Source organism: Chionomys nivalis, chromosome 9, assembly GCF_950005125.1.
Source record: "Chionomys nivalis chromosome 9, mChiNiv1.1, whole genome shotgun sequence".
In the NCBI taxonomy this organism is placed as follows: Eukaryota; Metazoa; Chordata; class Mammalia; order Rodentia; family Cricetidae; genus Chionomys; species Chionomys nivalis.
The window spans coordinates 82,697,709-82,721,127 of NC_080094.1; the positions used below are offsets into that span (position 1 = coordinate 82,697,709).

General features: G+C 47.0%; 1 protein-coding gene across 9 annotated transcripts in view; it reads right to left on the minus strand.

Moving 5' to 3' along the window:
* Nucleotides 1–490: 490 nt before the first annotated feature.
* The window catches only part of Ambra1 (autophagy and beclin 1 regulator 1), a 199,627-nt gene continuing 176,698 nt past the window's right edge, over nt 491–23,419 (minus strand). For all 9 annotated transcript variants that reach the window (XM_057780610.1, XM_057780612.1, XM_057780608.1 and 6 more), the window contains 4 exons: nt 16,678–16,817; nt 7,460–7,552; nt 6,271–6,464; nt 491–1,976 (listed from right to left, as the gene is read on the minus strand). In XM_057780610.1, the coding sequence (XP_057636593.1) occupies nt 1,480–1,976; nt 6,271–6,464; nt 7,460–7,552; nt 16,678–16,817 (924 nt within the window). In that variant the 3' untranslated portion in view covers nt 491–1,479. The remainder of the gene's footprint in view (nt 1,977–6,270; nt 6,465–7,459; nt 7,553–16,677; nt 16,818–23,419) is intronic.

A 23,419-nucleotide genomic window follows, 5' to 3' on the forward strand; every position in this document is an offset into this window, starting at 1 on the left:
CTTCCAGAGGACCTGAGTGTCCTACCTGTGATTTCCTATTAAGAGGCATAAGGCCTCTCTTACTTTCTAAACAGGCTTGGCATGTGAAGAAGCCAAAAGCCACGGACAGCGCAGGTCTTCCAGCCAACCACGGCACATTCCCAGAACTTGTTGCAGTGGCCTCCAGGACTAGAGAGCGCAGCTTTTGGTCCCACAATCATCACTTAGGCCCATGGTCCTGGATAGGGAACAATTAGGATGACTTCCTCCATTGTTCCACTGAGAGGTTACTCCAATCTCAGCAGGTTCCAGGAAGCAACCCTCAAGCAGTTGACTTGGGCTAATGGGTGGGAGAAGATCCCACTGCTAGGTTCACTGAGATGCCTAGGGAAGCCAGGCTGCCCAGTTTGGTGCATTCCACATCCCAGTCCCAAACCTTCTCCCTCCCCCGTCTCCGCGGAAACAAGCAGGAGCCTTGCGAGGGGCATGTCATCATTTTAATGATGTAGATCTTTGGTGTCTCCCTCATTAGCAGTAGACTATCCCTCTCCTCCCACCACAATGTTTCTATGATGAGTGACAAACAGAAAGGAAATCACATTTTCATACTAAAAACAAAATGATCAGAGCCTTGATTTCTCCACTACAACTACACGCACAGTTCAGGATTCTGCATGCGACACCTCGAATCACAGACCAACACCTCACATTCTGACCTGGAATCTTTCCCTCCAGCCTTGGGCTGGCTTTGGCCTGGGCTTAGGTAATACTGACACCTATAGGTGCTGCATGAAGGGCTTTGGGGAGAGGGGGGAGCTTGGTGGACAAGCTGGGGGTGGGCCAGCCTACACCCCCCCACTCCTGAGGGCCCGTCCACCACCGTGCATTAACTCCATCCTGTGTCAGGCAAGTAGGCTGCTTCCTTCACTGCACAGCTGTCCCCGCTTGTGAGTATAGGAAGTCCCTACAGGGAAGCTGGGCCAACTTTTCTGTCTTTGCGGGCTGAGAGGACAGAGAGGCTGGAACTCTAGAAGGTTTAGAGTCAGAGGCAATTGGGGGTATGGGGTGGGCTGCTCCTCTGCTCCTGGTGGCTCTGCCCCAGGAGTCAGCAGGGAAGAACTGTCCCACTGTTCTGCCCAGGATGGTGTAGTCTAGATCTGGAAGACTTCATTCTTCTGGGGCTCCTGCCCAGGGCTGAATCCTCTAGGCCAGTGACCCTAGGAGAAAGGGGGATTTGTGGAAGAGATACCCACTTGCTTCTTCATTCATACCAGGCCCAGCAGTGTGGCTCTTCTGGGCTCCAGATCCTGGAGGATTCTATTCCCCAGGCTAGTCTTGCCCTCTGGACTGCCCCTGCCCAGCTGGCTCCACGCCCCACCCTCTCATTCCTCCTGTTCCCGGATGCAGGCATCAGCTCTTCTGTGTGTTCAGTTCCCAGCCAGCTGTGAGGTCCAGCTTCTGTTCAGCGGGTTGAGGGGAGGCACCAGCCTGTTTGGGACTCTACCGGTTCCGTGGCTCCCCACTAGGGCCTGCAGCTTCCCCCCTGCTGTTGCCATCACCCTCAGGAAGGTGACTGTTATTGGTCACATCGCAGTGCATGGTTGGTCCCTCATTACTGGCAAGGGGGACTGGAATGGGGACAGGGGAGGAAGACGGCAGGGCTGGCTGAGGTGGTTCTCTTCCAGAGGTACTAGGCTGGTCCCAGGAGGCTGTCCGGGGGCTTAGGCCTCGCTCTGCCTGTTGCCCAGGTTCTGAGAGCAGTCCCCGAGAAGTGGAGGGCTGGGGTGAGGAGGTACGAGCAGCCCCTGACTCTGTGCCTGTCTGGGAGCTGCGGTGAATGCGGTGGCTGACGATGATGTTGTTGCCAAAGCCACCCATGGAGGCCATGGTGGTGCTCTGTTCTCGCTGTACCACGGCTGTCATGCCACCCTCGGCCATTAGCCGCTGGATCCGGCTGAGGGCATCTTCCCCACTGCCACCATAGTCTGAGCCCTCGCCTGGCAGGTACAAAGCAGAGGAAAGAAGGAGTTAGTTGCTGGTCTGAGCCTCTGAGCCAGGCAGCAGAAGCTAGCAGATGCTACATCACCACTGTGAAAATTGGAGTTCTGGAAGCAAGAGAAAGGTCCCAAGTACTATTGTTCCTCCTCTGCTTTACCTGGGAGGAAGTGGCCAAGGCTACTCATCTGTTTCAAGGCAGAGCTGGGCCCAAGGCAAGTGCTTGGCTTTAATTAAGCCTTTCAGCCCCAGCCAGAGTGTCAGCTGCTTTGTCTATACTCTCCCCATCTAGGATGACTTTCAGACCTGGTCCTGGACTGGGATATGTCACCTAATCTTCAGGAAGAAACAGTACCCTGCAGGGTGTGGCTCAAAGGCAGACCGTCTGTCATGCTTTATTTCAGCACTATCTTCCTTCACTGTGTTGTTTTTCTTATTTCCTAAAAGCCTGGGTTTAAGTGCTCCCTAGAAGTCCTATCTCCTGTCCTCTCCCTTTACCTATAGGTCTTCATACCTTCCCTAGTCATTGCTCTTCCTGGGATACATGCTTGACACCACAGTTGAGAACCAGCTGCCTGCCTGGGCCTGTGACTCCAGCCTGCAGCTCTAAGTAGGGGAGCATGGGTCTGTCCCCAGGAACATGGGTATTCCCTGAAAGAACAGACAAGACCTGGGCTCAAATCACACTTCTGTCATTCAGTCACTGGCTGGGCTTGGTCAAGACTCAGCGTTTGCATAGTATTGGAGAGGAAATGAGAGCCCATATATCAGGGCAGCAGCGGTAGTTCTTCTATCCCAAGTCTTCCCCACTCCTCACCAAGCTGAGCAGCCCTGGTCAAGGCTTCCAGCCACCAGACACAGCTTCACTGAAGGGCTGATCTGTTTTGGCTAGCTCCTGCCCAGTTTGGGATTCTTTGGTTTTGGTGTACTCATGGATGAGATATTTATTTCAAGGTTACTTGTCAACAGCTGTTTTAACAAGGCTTCCTTTGTCCCCTTCCCTGAGTCCTTTCTCTGCCTGTTGAGTCAGATGTCCAGGACAGTCACTTTTATGACTTAGCTGTGTCTAAGGTCCCATCAGATCTGTTTTGCATGGGACCTGGCATATCCTTCCTTCAGGTCTTGATCCATTTTTTCTCAGTACTAACTAGTGAGGATTCTATTCAGGCTTTGACTTTTAGCCAGCTGGCTTTTCCTGAGGTCCCTGGGAAACGGTGCTCTTAACCCCCATGACGGTGCCTTCACCTACTCTGCCCTGAACAGCTAAGCCTCAGCTCTGCATGCAGAAGACAGAAAACCTAAAGGGCTCTGAGTCCCCAGGGCCATACCTTCAAATAGGGCAGGGCAAGAGGGAAGACCAACCTAGGACCTCAGTGCCACTGAAGCCTCTACCCTAGGAGCTGCTGTCGGGAACTCTGCTCTGCTCTGGGTAATTCCCATTGCTTCCTAAGAGCTCTCTGGGGACCTCTTCGGCTCTGTGGGGGATCTGCAGCAGGCTTACCCAGGTCCTGTGGGCATTGAACCCATCATGTCAACTGTGCCTGCTCAACTCACAGAACATCCCAGTGGTTGTTTCCTGGGGAGGAAAAGCTACTTTGGAGCCCAAAGGTGCTATACACCTCAGGCCCAGAGTACCCTGTGGCCAGCACTCAAGTCTGAGACTGTCTTCCTCAGATGCCCGCCCACAGCTGTGCACCTCTGATCTGGCTATGTCCTAACTTACTCTCTTCTCTCTTCCCAGCCTATCTTCATGACCTGGCTATGTCCTAACTTACTCTCTTCTCTCTTCCCAGCCTATCTTCATGCTGTTAACATTACTGTTCTAATTCTTAGTTAACTGAGCTCTGGTTAAGCCCACATCTTACTCAAAGCTCAGCAGCTCCCGAGTGTTCAAAACCCCTTTGACAGCTGAGGGCCTTCTGACTAGGTAGGTTCTAGTCATTTTCTTGGCCATAACCCTATCTAATGCACGCAACAGTCTTTGCTAAAGTGACCTAGCTCTGCTCCCTGCCTGTGCATACTGGAGACATATTACACAGGCTCTCACCTATTCCTTTAGTCTCGTCAATTCAGGCTCAGAAACCACTATAAGTCCCACATCATTCACTCAAGATAGAGGCTGTAGCACCTGGAACTTCAGTAGCGCTACATACTTCTCTCTGGCTCGGTTACCAGTGGATACAACATCTCTTGCTGCTGGACCTTCCTGGAGGTCTTACTCATCTCTGGGCAGTGTAACACATGGTCTGGGATGAAATGTTTATTTGCCAAATACATGTATATCTGTGGGCTCCTATGGACTATGGGCTGGATACTGCACACACGGGTTCCAGATTCAAGGTCACTTTGAAGACTGTGTCCCTTATGGACCAGTCCTTTGAGGGATGAGACACAGTGGCTCCCTTACAGGATTCCCTAACCTTTGGGTTCACAGTGCCTCATACAATGTGATACCCAGTGCATGCTGAAAATGAATGAATGGGGAGTCAGAGATGGGCATAGCTGGCTCCTGTCGCTGAGCTGTGCTTCTCTCCTAGAGTCGCTGGAGGCAGCTGGCATATTCTCATGAGGAAAGAAATACTGAAGCCCAAAGGATATGGATCTAGGAGCAGTTGTGACCACAGGGAGTATTTCTTTTAGTTAGAAAAAATAAGAAACTGGTTTAGTGCTGTTGGCAGACTGTTTCCTTGGCAAGTTCTAAGGTACATTCTGAATGCAGAAGACAGGTGGAATCGGCAATTTCCCACAATGCCCTTCAGCTCTATTTCATTTTGGGGGTTTTATTCTCCAGAAGAGAAGAGCAAGAACTAAAGACTGTACCCTCCTCATTTCCCTGTAAACTCAAGGCAGCTGAAGGGCATTGTGGGCATGGTCACCCACTGTGTGCTGTGCTCCAGCCCTTTCAGAGCAGCACTTGCTTCCCAGGCCTGCGGCCTGAGTGGGGGCTGCTGCTCTAACTTGTGTCTTCACCAAAGGCTAGGGGGCAGAGCCACACGGTTCTCCTAGACGCAGGGAGGCAGGGAGCTCCCTTGTTCTATGCACTTCTTCAATGGCAGCCGCATGCCAGGCATGCACTGTAACAGTGCTAGGAGGAACAGTGAGCTTCTCTCATTTCTGAGCTGCCTCCTGCACAGAGAGTAGGGCAACTTGCGGCAGAGTCACGCTCTAGTCCTAAGGCAGCTCAAACTTCTTGACTGAAGCCTGAGAAGCAGAAAAACAAAGATGAACAAATCCCCCTTGTGGAGAGCTTCTCAAAAAGTCTCAGAAATAGCTATCATGTTAGCTCTGTGGAGAGGTGGGTGTGCAGGCCACAGAACCAGGACCTCACGTGAGCACGTGCTCTAGCTTCAGATCTTTAGAGGAAGAAAAGGAGAAGTGGACCAGCTGCTGGGTTTATACTAAGGAAGGGTGGACTACAGACAATGAACCAGACCTGCTTCTCAAACTAACAAATCCAGGCCCTGGTGACAGTGATTGGGGGTGGGGGTGGTAACAGCCAAGTCCAGAAGGGCTAACCTTGCCTAGACTTCTCCTGTGCGTGCTCCTGGAGACCTGGCTACCAGTTTAGTCAACACAAGGAGGCAGGAACCCCCTTGTTCTGCCTGCCTTGGATGAGAAAGTGTTTTCCAGTAAGGAATCTGGCATCAGAGCCATGGGATAGGCATGGAGTTACAGTAAGGAAAGTCATTTCCTGGAGGCAACAAAGCAAATTTGTTACTCTTGGCCTGATGCACATCAGAGCTTCTCCTTCCATGGTCTTTCGGGCAAATGGCTCAACCAGATCCCACAGAAGTTTAGACGCTGCTGTGTTTGGAGCTGGGAGCAGCAAGGGGGCTGGAGGTAGGAGGTAAGGAGAGTGAGAACAGCCTGCTTAACGCAGCTGCTGATGGGTTCCAAAGTAGCTTGAGCCCTACCACTGGGAAGTGCTAATTGGTTCTTTAAAGTGTGAGGCCAGCAGAGAGCCAGGGCAGAGGCAGGCAGTGTCCCCTGGAGTAGGTGAGAAGGGGGACTGCTGGTGTGCCCAGCTGCAGCCACAACGGCATCCCAACACTGGCACAACAGGAGCACCAAAAGCCTCGCTTGTAGCAGTCCCAATATGCCATGCCAGCTGAGAGGAGACAAACTAGAGGCCCGCGTACCTGGCCCAGCTCTGGAAGGGGCACTTCCTATGGAATCTCACTTTCCATGCCCGCTCTTTGGTAAACAGCCTGGATCCTCCAGGAGCACATGTCTAACTTGCCCTGAGAAGGCAGATTTCCAGTCAGATGTCCCCTGTCAGCAGTTCAAGGCTCCTACCTTCACCAGGACCTGAAGATGCTGTCCCTGGTTCCTCTTCCTCCCTCTCGGTCTGTGTTTCAGCATTCTGCAACTGGAGGGCCAGAGTCTGGGTGCCCTGAGATGTCACAGAGGTGGTAGGGTTCCGAGGCTGCAGCCCTATGGCATTCATCAAGCCCATGTCTCTGTCTGTCCTCCACGTGGCTCTACTGGTGCTAAGGCAAAAAAGACAGACTGAAGTCAGGAGGGCTGGGACAGACCCTTCACAGAAGTCTGGGTCACACTTGGATGGGTGGGGGTCCATCTTGGCCCACAGCCTTAAAGGAAGAGCCGTGGCACTGCGAGTATCTCCGCATGCAGCTATGATTAACTATCCACAAGTAAGGCCAAGGCCCAAGGCCAATGCCCTCCTTTCCCTGGGTAATTCCCTAGACACAGACTTTTCAGACAGATAGTTATGACAGGCAGCAAAGCTGGGTCCCCAACTTCTGGGGCTGACCAATTACTTTTAGCTTCTTCTGGGATTACCGCTCCAACTGTACCCTGTGATTCCTACAGGAAGCAAGACCTGCCTCAGGTCTCACGTTGAACCAGTATTTTGTTTCTACACAATGCTCCAGGTCTCGTCAGTGGATCCAGTGAAAAAGAAGATCAGAGCCAGATTCCTAGTCTCAGTGGCCCCTGAGCTACAGCCATTGGCAACTCGAGTCCTATGGTCTAGTCATCGGAAGACACCCACTCCGCAGTTTTCTATGGGCAGCAGACAAGAGTTCATGGGATAGTATTTTTCTCTTTATTCTTACTCCAAGTGTGCTCAGACACCATGGCCAGGATTAGAGAAGGCATGTGTTCTATGATGGGACTCTAAGAGCAAGGGTCTTGTCTTCTTTGGTAATTATGTGATGTTTGTATCTGGGTATGGGTATGGGTATGTGAGTGAAGGTATGAGTATCCAGAGACCAGAGCATCACAACTCCTTAGAGCTGGAGTTGCAGGTGGCTTTGAGTTGCCTGATGTAGGTGTTGGGAACCAAACTCGGGTCTTCCTTAGAGCAGTATGCACTCTTAACCACTGAGCAATAGCTCTAGCCCCTGTCTTCTTCTGACTGTATGGAGAAGCCTAAGACAAGTAACAGATCAATGAAAAGTTGTTCTGGTTGATGAAAGACCCAGAGACCCTCAAACCCAGGAGTCTTCTGACTTCAGCTTACCCAGGCCGCTCGCTGCTCCTGCTGTTGGAGTGGACAGTGAAGACCGTCTCATTTAGCTGGTCCCAGTAGTACTCAACACCAGAGTTTAAGGCCCTAAAGATCCATTGGGAGAGGTGTTAAAAAGGTGCTTAAGAACTCTTGACAAGTCCTGGGCTTGGGGGCTGTGGTGGGGTGGTTCATGCTGTCCCTCTTCTGGGATGGGAGACCAGGTCCAAAAATGCTCCCTTATTAGGGTGCTCAGTGTCTGAGCATGTGGTAGTTTGAATGTAACTGGCCCCCATAAGCTCATAGGAAGGCACTATTAGGAGGTGTGGCTTTTGTGGCCTTATTGGACAAAGTATGTCACTGGAGAGGCAGGCTTTGACGTCTTATATATGCTTAAGCCATGACTTGTGTTTCAGTTTACATCCTGTAAAACGCAGGTCAAGATGTAGGAATCTCCAGTTCTATCTCCAGCACCAAGTCTGCCTGCATGCCACAATGATAATGGACTAAACCTCTGAAACTGGAAGCCACCCCATTAAATGCTTCCCTTTATAAGAGTTGCCTTGGCTATGGTGTCTTTTCACAGCAATAGAAACCCTAAGACAGAGTGTCTCAGATAGTCTGAATATCCCAAATGCTTTCAGTAGGCTTCCCTTAGAGTCAAAAATAAAAAAAAAAAATCATCAATACCAGATATGCAGCAGGTTCCAAGTGTTATTCAGACACACATGGTGAATGAGAGGTAGACTTCCTGGAAAGACATGTGCTATGGATAGCTGTCAGAAGGGACCACTGAGTCTTCAGAAGCAGAGGATCATGCCCTGAGCCCTTTCCTATTGCCAAGATGCTAAGAGGAAGAATGGAGGTACCTCAACAATCTTATCTGCCTGGAGTTGAATGGCTATACTGTTTTCTTTTATGGGCCTAGAGTCTCCCTGGCCAGGTTCAGCAAGACAGGCAAAAACTGTAGTTGAGGTAGATCTTCTGCAGTGCTCTATCTGCGGAGCTCCCTGGGCTGCCAACTGTTATCAGGCAGCCTCTCGCCACGCCAGAGGGGAGCGGTGGTCATCTCATCTCTTTACTGGCTTGTCACAAGCTACTGTCCTGGGCAGCAATGTGGATCCCTAAGGAGAACTGCTGCTGGGGCATCAGCAGTGACACAGTACCTGTCTACATAAAGTCTCTAGCACCACAAACACAGGATAAGATCCCTCCCTATCTAGACAGAATGGCAAATAACAATAGTGCTAGCAACTTGGGAGGCAGAGGCAGAAGGATCAAGAATTGAAGGTTAGTTAGGCTATGTTAAACTCTGTCTCATCAAGTGAATAAGCAAAATAAAGGTCTTTCTCTGATAAAGTATTACCTTGTAGCAGACACTATGGTTGAGAGTAGGGTGCTGGTGATTGCTGTCAAGTGTGAGAACAGAAGTGGGGAAAGGGAGAGGGTTTGTTTTAAAGTTTTACTTAGTTTTATTTTATGTGTATATGTGAGTGCTTGCATGCATGCATATGTACCACACGTATGCTTGGTGCCTGTGAAAGCCAAACAAGGATGTCTGATCTTCTAGAACTGGAGTTACACATTGTCAGTCACTAAGTGAGTGCTAGGAATTGAACCTGGGTCCTCTGCAAGAACAGCAAGTGAACCAACCCATCAGGACATGCTGGTGCAACCATTCTCTGGAGTCAGTCCACTCCATGAGATGTGATCTGTATCTAACATTACTAGGGTAGCCAAAAAACTGAGACTGAACAGGTCATGAGCCTAGGGGAAAACCAACACTACTGTCCTGTTAAAGGAACATAGCAATAAAAAGACTGCTAAAGACATTCCACCGTGCCCACACATCAGTGCTTTGCTTCGTGCAGTAGACGGTAATTAACACAGAGACTCACACTGGACAATGTGCAGAGAATAAGAGACTTTGGAAAACTCCATCTTAAATGGGATGTCTTCATCAAAGCCCTCCCTTCAGGCCTCAGAGAGCCATGTAGAAGACGAGGCAGAAACACTCTAAGAGCTAGAAGTGGTAGATGACCGCAAGGGCTACAGGAGTGATGCACATGTGAATTCAAAGAGACTACGGAGGCACACGCAGGGCCTGCACAGGTTCTAGCCTGAGAGGGTCCCAGGGCTAAGAGTAGAAAGTGAACGTGGGTTACTACTTTCTAACCAAGAAGCCACCTGCTTGATACCTGCTTGTAAAGGAAAAAATCATTTTCTCCAATGAAATTTCACTGAGTGTATTAGTCACACTTCAGGGTAGGCCCCATGTCCACTAGTTGGTCAATATAAAACAAACTCAATGGCATTTCTGTAGACTTTTGTCTCATATTGCTTTGTTTGGGCATAATTATGTTTTTACTGATCGTTTGCTTGCATATTCTGGTTTCCATTTATGTAGTTTTATAAGTGTTTCCTATTTTGTTTTGTTTTTTAAGAGAGGGGAAAAAAGGCATGGAGAGGAACTGGAAAGAGTTGGGGGAGAGGAAAAGTGTGATCAGAATATATAAAAATTTTTTCAATTAAAAAGGGAAAAAAGGAACAGCAAATGCTCTTAACCACTGAGCCATCGCTGTAACACCTCCTAAAACAAGACGTTTTATATTTACTAAATATTATTAAATATTTATTTAGTGTGTGTGCCACACATGGTACAGCAGGCATGTGAAAGTCTAAGGACTTGGTCCTCTCCTTTTACCATATGGGTCCTAAGATCAAACTCATATTGGCACGCATGGAGTCAGGCACCTTCACCCACCGATCCATCTAACCAACCAAATAACAGTTTTAAATTCACTATTTAGATCTGGTAGATAGCCTGAGGGTATCTAAAACATCTCACAGTGCTCCAGAACAAGTCAAGAAATCCACGCTCTTCAAGAGTTTGGCTTGAAGAGCTCTGTTCTTCCAACTTCATATTCTTAAGCTCCAACACCAGTATTTAGGAGGTAAACATGGTTAAGGGAGGCCATCAAGATGGACCTTAACCTAGAACTATGGTCTTACAAGGACTCTAGAGACACAGCCTGGCATGGTGAGATGGTAGGCATCTATAAACAAGGAAGACAGCCCATTCAGGTACTTGATCTTGGCATCTCTGCCTCTAGAACTGTTCTCATATCTGCCTGCAGAGCTCATGGTCACTGGACTCTTCCTCAGATCTGTCTTTATCCAGAACAGGTTCCTTCCTCTAAAGTTAATTCTGTGGGGTCTAAAGGCTACTGAACAGCAAAGGTGAGAGACAGTCTCGCTTTAGAGAAAGGCAAATGTCCAGAAGCAAACTGCAGAGCCTCCCCAAAAGGCACTTTCTGGGGAGCAAATCCTGGCTGCATTATGTCTATGTGAAGCCAGCTGCCAAGAAGCCTTTGATTTACAAACTTGTCAAGATTTATTGACAGGTTGCAATTCCATGTGGGCCTCTGCCAAATCCCGCCTCTGTAATTCCTCTTACTCAGGGCTAGCTAGTGACAACAAACTGTTCACACCTAACCTACAACAAACCATGTACTGTGTAACTAGGAAGCTTCTTTCTGTCTGAGAAGGAAACCTTTAGAAGAATCAGTCTGTTCTGGGACCATCAACATGACACAAGAGGCCAAGGACAATCCTCCCCCCCCCCCCCCCAAAAAAAAAAAATAATCAGGCAGCATGTGTTCTCCCTTAAGAGGTGGGGACTGAGTCCTTACTAAAGAGGTCAACTGCAAATCAACAGGAATCACAGGGGGCGTGTGACTATCGGCACACACCTGTAGAGCTGAAGGGTCTTGAGTCTGAGCCCTGCCTGTACTGCTCTGTTTCTGTGGCCAGTGAGTCTTACAATGACAAGGCTTGGGTACTGTACTGTACGGAAGAATTAGAGTTGAAGATACCCTCCCTTTAAGCTCTAAGAATGATCTGTAGCCAGCTCTTGGTACAGAGGGACGAGTCACTGTTTGTTCTAGGTCCTTCCTGGGAGCTAGACAAACATACAAAGGGATAAAGACTGGGAAGGTCATCAAGGGTTTTTTTTTTTTTTTTTTTGGTTTTTCGAGACAGGGTTTCTCTGTGGTTTTGGAGCCTGTCCTGGAACTAGCTCTGTAGACCAGGCTGGTCTCGAACTCACAGAGATCCGCCTGCCTCTGCCTCCCGAGCATCAAGGGGTTTCTATACAGCACCTGACTCTCTTCAGCAGTCTCTCTAAGCTGCTTTTGGGTGTGGCTCAATCAGTCTCACTGCTGGAACCCTCCTGGGTTCCCTTGATAGAGGGAAGAGCCAGCCTTGCTTTCTCAGTGGCCCTAACATTCTGTCCACACAATCTGTGGCTCTGAGCTTCCTAGCTTCTTGAGAGCACTCTTCATCTGTTGGTCTCAGGGCTGCTTCTGAGGACTGTTTCCAGGAAGAGTGGCATTTATCTGTACTCTCTCTATGGTGAGGGAGAGTTGGCACCTGGCTCTCCTGAAGGATGGAGTCTCTGTGGCAGTTCTGGCTCTCCTTTTCACTTCAAGTGTGTCTTTCCCCTGCTTGGTTAACGCTTGATTATAATTACCATTTATACCGGCAGCTCCTTCTGGCCTTTGTGAGGAGCACCACCCTTGGCCAAGGTTCCCAGTGCTCCATGGTCAGGCTACTTTTCCTCTGCCAATCTCCTGTCTGCTTCTGATCTGACTCTGGAAGCAGTGGTCTAGTAACACCTCCCCACACCTTCATTAACAGGGAAAACCATGACGCCAGTGGTCCTTCACACTCACTGTGAAGGTACAGCAGCAGCAGCCTGGAAGTATTGAGGAACACCACATTACTAGGAAGGGAAAGCTGGGGCTATAGCTTGGTACTGGTCCTCAAGGGACAGTCTTCACTTGTCCTAAGACTTCTTTCCCAGAGTGAGATGGGATATTCTTTAAAGCCTTTGTCTACTGTCAAGTGGGGATTTACAACCACCAAGAGATACCCAAGGAGCTGTTTCCAGTCTTTGTGCTTGGCAAGAGTGCTGAGGTTGAGACAATGGAAGAGAATCAAGACCAGCATTGAGAGAACAAAATGCAACGCAGCTGCCTGTGTCTGGACAAAGGCGGGCAGCCACCTGTTTTGGAGGAGGGCTACAATCTTGGCCCAGCTGGTGGGCTGTATTCTGTGCCCTTGGGAATGGGTGTGCCAGGGAACTACATCACCCAGGGACAGGCAGCAAGCCTAAGCAGCTGCCAATGAAACAGACAGGCACCCTGAATTCCTACTTCTCTGTTTTCAGCCGAGGCAAGAGGCCTATCACAGATGTCGACTCTCGAGCTTCCCTCCCATTTTCCAATGAACCAATTGTCTGATTCACCTAAATAGGACCCGGGAAGCCACAAAAGCATGAGCACATTCCTGTGATATACTTTCATGCAGTAGAGAATATGCTTCTTTCTTAGAAATTAAAAAAAAAAAAAACAACTTTTAAAAAACACGTTTATCTTGTGTACTTGTGTGTGACACTCATCTGAAGTCAAAAGGAGTTCAGGGCTTTGATTGTTTCCCTCTACCACATGAGTTCCGGGGATTAAACTCAGGCCCTTTAACTGTTTGAGCCACCTCAAAGGCCTTGTTTTATTTTTCATTTTTTTTTTTTTGAGAGTCTTACTATCTAACCCAAGGTAGCTTCAAACTCCTAACAGTCCTTTTCCCTCAGCCTCCTGAGATTATAGTCATGCACCACCATATCCTGCTTTAGAGGGATTTTTTTTTCAGAGGTAAAGGGCTAAATACCAGTTATAGGAAAGAGATCTGGATTGGAAAATTCAGAGACTCAATTTGTGGGGAAGCCTTAGATAATTGATAATTTTCTTTCCTTGCCTGAAGTAAAAACCAGCTATGAAGGTGGCTGAGCTCGGCACAGAGGGAAGAGCTCGTGATGGGGAGTGTGAGGGAGTCCAGGCTACAGAGTGTGTCAAGGCCAACCTTGGCTACATAGGGAGACCCTGGGGAAACTTTGTCTCATTCATTTCAAATTTATAGCAGACCCAAAATTTCTTATCTTAAGAGTATGGGATCCCAAGAAATCAAAATAAATAGCAGAACCCAAACTGATAGGCTAAGTTACCTCCTCTTGGCCTTGGATGGGACTGTCCCATGGTCCAGTGTCCATTTTATTTAGGTAAGAGTTTCTTGGCTTGGGCTCAATGAGACTCTAGGATACTGAAGACGACATATGGGGAGGAGAGAGAAAAGAGAGGGCAAAGTCCCCTTCACGTCTGGCCGAGGAATCTGTGACTCTCAGCAGATGTGTGGGCTAGGGTTCAGACACGACGTCGGGAGGGCGACAGCAGCCTGGGGTAGAGAGTGTCTCCGGGAGGCCGTCACTCTATAAAGGAGAGGGTTTGAGTACTTTGATAGGAACGAAAGTAAGTGGTGGAAGCCACAGATAAACAAGACGGTGGAAGAGTGAGCTCCCTGAAGAACAGGAAAAGAAAGGCTATAACTATGGTGTTGGTACGTGTGAAATCATGGTCCAGAATCCTATACCAATTTTGGAAAAGATGTCTACTAGATTTCTCTTAGGACTTCCTAATGAGAAGAAAGATAACCAGAGTCATGTGGTTTGGGGAGATCCCACACAGACCCTAGACTAGGGACAGCACAGAGAAAGGCCAGAAAGGGACAGGTCCAGTGTCTGGGCCATTAAAGAGGAAGTAGTAAGAAAGGCTTCGTGGACACAGAAACTTAGGAGCAAGTAACTGCCAGAACAAGGCCTCTCCCTGCTCCAAGACCACCTTTACTGGGTCAAATGTAAACAGCAGCCTCTTTGGGAGGGTGAATAATATTCAAGATGGAATGGAAGCACCACTGTTCTAATAGACTAGGTTCTCTCTCCCGAGTGCCACTGTTCTAACTTAGCTGATCTACAGGGTCCATCCCCAGTCACTTACCCGGCCATAAGAACAGATCCAAATACATTCTTAGAAAAGACACCAAGGCCCCACCAAATCCCAAACAAAGGCATGTGAAAGATGGGGATGCAGATCAATTGAAGAATGCTTGCCCAGTAAATCAACGTACAAAGCCCTGGATTCAAACCCTAGCACTGCATAAACTGGCTGTAAGGGACAGGCTATAGACCCAGAACCTGGAAAGTGGAGGCAGGATGATCACAAGATCCTCCCTGATGACAGAGTCTGAGGCTAGCCTGAGATACATAAGACCTTGTCTCCAGAAAATAAAATAGAAATAAACAACGTGGGTTCATCCAAAGGCCAAATACCAAAGACTTTGCAAGACCAGCTATAACATGCAGTCTGGTCTATACGACACTCTAGAAAACTGCACCAAGTGAAGAACAGAATTAGGGCAGCCTGGAGGCAGAAGTAGCTTTTAGTCAGCTGGCTCCCCACAGTGTCCCACGCAGCAATCAGCCTGATCTGCAGTGAGGCAGGGCTTCACACTCTCTGCCTGGCTGAGTCTAGAAACTGATAATAAAGCAGGCTGATTCCTGGGTCTAGAGAAAGCACCTGGAGAGACCTCTAGCCTCCAGAAAGCCAGAAGAAGCCAGAGGAAGGGAAAAGGGGTTATCAGGACAGAAGTGCTTTTGCTCCTCTTCTCTCTCTTTACGTCCAGGTAATAATCACTGCGACTTTAAATTGAGTTTTTGAATCTGTTTTCACTATTAGGAGCTAGGGCTTCAAGTAAAAAGGAACAGAGACAGGACACAGAAACATGCTATTAGAGATTAGCCTGACTGATGGGTTTATTTATTTTATGTGTGTTTATTTTATTATTAATTATAGCATATAATAATATACTATAAGCATAATATAAATAATAAAACACACTATTTTATAATATATATAATATGCACATAAAATAATATTTTTATTATTATAAAATTATGTTTGTCTACATGTATATATATGCAACACATTTATCCTAGCACCTGTGGAGATCAGAAGAGGGAATCAAATCCCCTTGAACTAGAGTTATAAATACTTGTGAACCACCATGTGAGTACTGGGAACCTAACTTGGGTCTCAACGAGAAAAACAGTACACTTGACTGCTGAACTATCTCTCCAGGTCCCTAAACTGAGGTTTTAATAAGACTGTTTCCAATTTTATTTCTTTTTTTTTTTTTTTTTTTTTTTTTTTTTTGGTTTTTCGAGACAGGGTTTCTCTGTGGTTTTGGAGCCTGTCCTGGAACTAGCTCTGTAGACCAGGCTGGTCTCGAACTCACAGAGATCCACCTGCCTCTGCCTCCCAAGTCTCCCAAGTGCTGGGATTAAAGGCGTGCGCCACCACCGCCCGGCCCAATTTTATTTCTTAAGTTCATGTCCTTTGCATTTACATAAACATGAGACCACTTATCAAACTTTCCAAAAAAGGCTTTTAAAAAGAACCATTCTTTTGCCTGAGGGTACAATAACTAGGAAAACAGATAGTAAGAAACAACAAAGGAAATATAACACTGTCTAGATTCAAGAAAGCACAGTATTGCCGGGCGGTGGTGGCGCACGCCTTTAATCCCAGCACTCGGGAGGCAGAGGTAGGCGGATCTCTGTGAGTTCGAGACCAGCCTGGTCTACAGAGCTAGTTCCAGGACAGGCTCCAAAGCCACAGAGAAACCCTGCCTCGAAAAACCAAAAAAAAAAAAAAAAAAAGAAAGAAAGAAAGAAAGAAAGAAAGAAAGAAAGAAAGAAAGAAAGAAAGAAAGAAAGAAAGAAAGAAAGCAAGCAAGCAAGCAAGCAAGCACAGTATCTGCAGTGGTGCAGTGGTTTTTTTTGGGGGGGGGGCAGTGCCAGAGATTCACCATAAGGCCTTATATATGCTAGCCTCTACTACAGATTCACATTCTCAGCCCTCTATAATTTTGAAATTGGAGCTCACTACGTAAACCACGTTACACTCGAACTCATGATCCCCCTGCTTCATCCTTCAAAGTAGCTGGGATTAAGGGGTCCCAGGGCACATCCAGCAGTCTTCTGACAGCATGTGGAATTAAGAGCTAACTAGTTTGAGAGAAGAAGGTTCTTTAAGCAGCCTGGGAAGTCACGTGTGGAAACACTATGAAAATACAGAAGCCCCTCCCCCTTCTGTGCAGTTGAGGCTAGCTTTGAACTTCATCCTTTTGTTCATGTCCTTCATGTATTACCTCCAATACCTATCTAGCAGGGTTTGCATTGTCCTTGTAAAAGGCCCTACCTGGTTGGCCAGGCCCACAGTGCGCCCTGTTTTATGTAAGCCTCTGTTCAGACAGTATCCGTTCCCACCCCTTGAGAAACTCACTCTGGTCGGCAGATCACCAGGTCTCCTTTGTTGGTGCCATAGGCCAAACCAAGCCCTGGCTCAGGTAGCCAACGGGCAGAGTTGATGCTGACATGTCTCCGCTGGTCAGCAGGCATGGGGTAAAGGACGTTGAAAACTCTCTGGGTGGGAGACAGAGAAAAGAATGGGAGGAGAAACAACTTGTTACCAAAAATACGAAATCCAAGGAGGATCAAATTAATCACAGGGAAAGGAGGAGACTTTAGACTGGCAATGGGCTAAGACCCTGGGGAGGAGGAGTGGGAGTCCTCTTACTCTCCAGAGAGCTAAGACCCTGGGGAAGGAGGAGTGGGAGTCCTCTTACTCTCCAGAGAGCTAAATCTCTTCTGGGAGCACACTTAATCTCAGCACGCCTCACCTCACTGCTTTGACAGAAGGGCCAGAAAGGCCTCACCTACAGCCCACCACACTGGAAAGGAATGGCCATAACTTTCCTGTGACCAGCATAGAACCAGCGAAAGGCAACCTGGGCTGGTAGTATTGTTACTATGGAAACCCCAGAGTTCCCACAGCAATGGGGAATTGGAGGTGATAGGGGGGCGGGAGGGGGTGATAACATCAGAGAACATTCTTAATTCATCTAATTAAAAGCACTGTTAAAGCTGCTATTGTTAAGGAAATCCAAAAGGTATATTCAGATGTGGGGAGCAGGGTAGGGGGGAATCTTCAACTTGCAGCCCCATGACTGCCTTCTGGCTTAATAAACCACCATTAGATCCATTTCCTTTCTCAAAGGCAGAAATTCCCATTTCAGTGATTTCTGTCATCTTTCCAAAAGCTACTTTGTCTTGAGGGTTACCTGGCTTCATCTACAGTTTGGGCTCAAGGGAAATCCAGTGACAAGGTCTCTGATGCTCACCTCTAGTCAGAGATTGGGGCACAGAAGAGAAAAATGAAAAGACAGGAGCATTTACTTGAACTTAACTTTGAACCCTGACGTGACTACATAATAACTTGTCTAGATCTTAGCTTAAAAACGTCCCATTCATAGCCGGGCGGTGGTGGCGCATGCCTTTAATCCCTGCACTCAGGAGGCAGAGGCAGGCGGATCTCTGTGAGTTCGAGGCCAGCCTGGTCTACAAAGGGAGTTCCAGGACAGGCTCCAAAGCTACAGAGCATTCACGAAGCCCAGTGTTTGATGTCCAACACCGCATGTGTGTGGTGATACACACCTGAAATCCCAGCACTCAGGAGGGGGAGACAAGATGACCAGTCATCTTTGGTTACAGAAAGTTAAAAACCAGTCTAGGCTATGTGACACTTTATTTCAAAGATAAACAAACAAACAAACAAATAAGTTTTTTTAAAGTGAAAAGAGAGCTGAGATGCAGCATGCTCAACAGTGGACTTGCCTAGCATGCCAAAGCACCAAGTATCATGCCATGTACCACAAATGGCAGGGCAACAGGGGGACGGGGATGGAACTGACCAACCAATCACTACTAACACAGAAACACTTGCATTCAAATAAATAGGAAAATTTAGGAAATGAGGGATATAAAAATGCCCTGGCATGGCATAAACTTATAAATGGCAGCTGTGGATACTGTGGCGAGGAGCCTGCACTTCAGATCCCTACAGAGGGCCGTGGAAGGGCAGGAGTGAGACTCTCCTCATTTCTTCCCACTTTTGTTTTTGCCTCCTTGATCTTTAAACTGTCAGGTAGGATGGACTTCCTCTGCCTTCATTTGCTTCTAAGGATGGCAGAGGCAGGGTAGTTGAGCAGTGCATATAGACTGAATTTAAGGTGCTTTGATAACTAAAATTAATAAAATTATTATTATACTGGAGACAGGGTCTTGCCCAACCTGTCCTTTAATTTTTGGGTTCAAATGATCCTTCCACCTCAGCCATATCTAATTTAATAATTCTTTCTCTTTCTTTTCTTACCTCCCCAAGACAGGGTTTCCCTGTGTGTAGCCCCGGCTATTTTGGAGCTTGCTGTGTATGTAGACCAAGCTGGCCTCAGACTCAGAGATCTTACTGCCTCTGCCTCCAGAGTGTTGAGATTAAAGTTGTGTATTATCATACCCAGCTGATAATTATTTTCTGATTACTCTAATATGAGACTAAAAGGGGAGAGAGAAAATATGCTCAAAATATTTTATATGAACACTTAAAATAAAAAAAAATTAAAGAGACTAAAAGAAAAAAAAACACTGAAGCTAAAACCTGGAGTGGGAATGGTGGTGCAGCCTTGTAAGCCTAGCCCCTGAGGCTGGGCAAGAGGACCTTAGTTTTGAGATCAGCCTAGGCTATATGGTGTGACCCTGCCTCAATGCCCCACTCCAAAGAAATAAAACTCAAATGAAGAGTCTCTTTCCTGATCTGCTCAAAGCAAGCAGTCTTGGTTTTGAGAATATGGATACAACTGGAAAAGCCTTCACCAAGACGGTCTCCACAATGCACGCACATCCCATACATTATCATACAACCAGGATCTTGAGATCACTAACTTTTCAGGTGTGGCACTGAGAAAGGTGTCTAGAAGCTGCTGGTACTATCTAGAATGGCTCTGCTATGGTCCTCAGGTTGAATGAGCCTTTACCAACACAGAACTGGCTTTGGCTTGAGCTCTACTGTGTTTACTGAATTAAGAAACTCTTGATCTAGCATGATGGAACATATCTAGGAACACATAGCACTTGGAAGCTGAGGTGTGAGTAACAGAAGTTCAAGGCCATTTTGAGACTACCTCAAAACAAAACAAAAACAAATCAAAGGCCAGCAGGCAGAGGAACTTGCACACAGGCCTGATGAGCTCTATATCCCACAAGGTATCAGGAGACAAGAGACTCCTGATCACTGTCCTCTGACCTTCATACATGCCACGGCATAAGTGCACCTACACAAGCACGCACAAAATTAAAAACAAAAACAAACAAAAAAACACCAAGCCAAACCAAAACAAAGATAAAAACCTCCTAGGCCAGGCTGTTAAGGTGACCTAGTAGTTAAGAGCACAGGCTGCTCTCCTAGAGGGCCAGGGTTCAATTCCTAGCATCCACATGGTGGCTCACAGTCATCTGTACTCTAGTCCCAGGGATCCAAAATCCTCTCCTGGTCTCCTTGGGCATGCAAGTGGTAGGTAGATTTTTTATATATATATATATGAGAGAGAGAGAGAGAGACAGACAGACGCACACACTCACACACACACACCATGCCCATACACATTAAGTAAATAAATAGACATATTTCCTGTGAGACTCAACTAAAAAGAATTAGCCAGAACTCACAAATTTTCTAATTAAAATCCAGCCCAATGATATCAGGTACAGTGACACACATCTTTGTAATACTAGTGTTTAAGGGAGAGAAGCAGGAGAACTTCTCCAAATCTGAGGCTAGCCTGGGCTACATAAGGCCCCATCTTAAGGAGGGGGAAAAAAAGGCCCGGAGAATTTATGAACTTCAGTTCTAATCATCCAGAATATGGCCTCCTGGCCTGTGGATTAATCTCTTCATACAAAATTTGGCAGGAGCTTTGAATACACTCAGAGCTATTGCTGAACACTTGGCATATCTGGTTGATAAGTTCACACAGGTGGCAGTATTATCCCTTTTTCTCTGTTCCTAATCAAGACTTTTCCTTTAAATAAAGAAATGTGGGGGCTAAGGACACGGCTTGGTGGTTAAGAGTGCCTGCTGTGCCCTAAGAGTCGTGGAGTGTGGCTTCGTCCTCTGGCTGTAGCTTATCTTTCCCAAACCCGAGTCCTTACGCAGAGCTAAAGGGGCAACTCCAATCATCTGTCACCTGCAACATTTGGAGATGAGGCTAAAACCTAATTTGTGGCAGGAAGCTAGAAGAATGTGCTATGGACACTACATCCTGCAGCTTCTGACCACCACACTGAAGCATGAGAGTGAGCGGAAGGAGATGAGCACAGACTGCCAGGGCAGAGGAGCGCCTAGAAGATGGAGGGACACGAGATTCCTGACTCTTAGGTCCTTTCAGACATTTATGCAACCTAACGGCCCTTCAGCAGAGAAAGCCTGACCCAATCTAAGGAGTTGGAGGGTTTTCTATCTCTTTCCCTGGCCAAAGCTAGACAGCTCTCAGTGTCCCTCATGGAGAGGAAATGTGTCTCACAAGTAATCAAGCCCTGGAGATGAGAAAATTATCTGGGCAAAAATTTCCCCAAACTGACAGAAGGTTAGGCAGCTCCAGTTACTCCTGAACCATGTCTGGTTTTTCAGTCATAGTCTGTCTAAACCAGGTTGGCTGAGGCTCTTTCAAGACTGTGACGGGGTTGGGCTCTGTGAACCAAGTTCACCTGCACCAACAATCTGATTCAGTGTAGGTAGCAGACAGCTTTGCCTCAGCTAAGGTTCCACAGATAAAGTTAAAAAGGTTTTCCAGCTGGGCAGTGGTGGCACACACCTTTAATCCTAGTACTTGAGAGGCAGAGGCAGGCGGATCTCTGTGAGTTTGAGGCCAGCCTGGTCTACAAGAGCTAGTTCCAGAACAGCTAGGGCTATTACACAGAGAAACCCTGTCTCGAAAAACCAAAAGGAAAGGAAAGGAAGGAAGGAAGGAAGGAAGGAAGGAAGGAAGGAAGGAAGGAAGGAAGGAAGGAAGGAAGGAAGGAAGGAAGGAAGGAAGGAAGGAAAAAGAAAAGGTTTCCTTAACACCCTTCAAGTGTCCTGAAGTCCCTGGTGTGTGAAAGGTCACGCCAGTCATCTGCCAACCTCCTGACCCACGACAGAATGACACCCCATGAACTACACTAATTCTAGGGCACTGGAAGAGAACTATGAGAACCTGGGGGTCCTGTGCAAGAAACCATACAAAACTGCACCACTGACTCATGTCTGGAAAGTCTCGGTTTCACCTGCGTTAGCCGTAGCTAATGCTTTGGAACATGACAGGTGCTAACAGCACATCTCCCTCCTAGGAAGCACAGCATTCTCATTATGTCTATCATCTATAAAGAAAATGAGAATATGCTAGAAGGAACAGACTGTAGCAACCATACAGTCTCAGTACATCAATAGGGAATGGGCCAAGTCACCAAATCTTCATAATTCTAAGGGAGTAGAGGAAGATTATGATTCCTCCCTCCACTTCTAGGGGTCAACAAAACCCATGGATCACCTGCTTATCCATTCCTCAAACTACAAAAGACAGTAGGAACAAAAGAAAAAGTTCCCACATCAAAACTGAGAGTTCTCTCTCTGTCTCTCTCTCTCTCTCTCTCTCTCTCTCTCTCTCTCTCTCTCTCTCTGTATGTGTTTTGAGACAGGGTTTGTCTGTGTAGCCCTGGTTGTCCTGGAACTGGCTGTGTAGACCACAGTGGCTTTGAACTCAGAGATCCACCTCCTCTGCCATTACCAGTGCTGGGATTAAAGGTGTGGGCCACCACTGCATGTCTGAGGGCTTGTTTCTTGTTAAAGGAAGAGTATTAGAAAAGAATGAAAGGTCAGTAGAAAACATTTAAAATACAGAAAGAGCTGGGTATGGTTGTGTGTACTTAGCATTACAGAAGTAGAGGTAAGAAGATTTTAAGACTGAGGCTTGCTTGTGCTGCATAAGGAGTTCTAGAGAAGCCCAGGCTCTGTAAAAGCTTGTCCCAAAACACAACACAACATATGAAAAACACGCCACAGTCTTTAACAAAATCCTCTCTTTTCTACTGCATGTCAATAAAACCCAGACCATTAGGCCCAGTCATAAACTGAAGAAGCTAGCAGTCTCTTATGTACACCATCTGTGACACTGGAACTTGTAATGATGGCTGAGGTCTAGTGCAGCTTGCAGCCTTGTTTTGCCTTAAGATAACTGAAGTTGGTTCGAAAAAGGAAAAATGGAGGATAGAAGATGAAAGGCACACGATGGTACCTAGAGGAAGAGAGAGCTAAAGGATGGAACACCTGTCAGAAAGCATGGAGGTTTTAATGAGAAGGCGAACAGAAGAAAACCAATTCTCTATGAAGATGGGAAAGATTAGTGTAGAGTAGATGTCAAGAAACAGTTGACTGTTCCACTGAAAATAGTGGGCACACTTTATCAATGGCCAAGAAATCTTCCAGAGCACCCAGGGGTTGGCACACCATCTTTATTTTATTTTTTGAGGCAGAGTTGACCTTGCTCTGCAGCCTAACAAGACCTGAAATTTAAAATCCCGTTTCAATCTCTGAGATGCTGGATCATAGGCATGTATCACCATGTTGAGCTGTACTTTTCTTCTTGTGGTTCTAGGATCCAAAGTAGATTCTGAAGATGCTTAGGTGAGTATTCTGCCCTCAGATTACATGCCTAGAATCCTTCCTAAGAAACCTGAATCCCGGGCTGGAGAGATAGCTCAGTGGTTAAGAGCACTGGCTGCTCTTCCAGAGGTCCTGAGTTCAATTCCCAGCAACCACATGGTGGCTCCAAACCATCTGTAATGAGATCTGGCGCCCTCCTCTGGCGTGTGTGTATACATGGAGGCAGAAAGTTGTATATATAATAAATAAATATATCTTAAAAAAAAAAAAGAAAAAAAGAAAAAAAGAAACCTGAATCCTATTGGCTATTTCCAAGTCCTGTTTTTATTTACACTTGTGTGCTAAAAATAAAACTCAGGGCATGGTGAATACTGGCAAACTCTCTATCACTTAGCTATACCCTGACACTCCTGGTGTAGATTAAAATATTCTTTTAAACACTGGACGTGCATGTGTTTGTGGGTACACACCTTCACATTCATACATGCCGTGG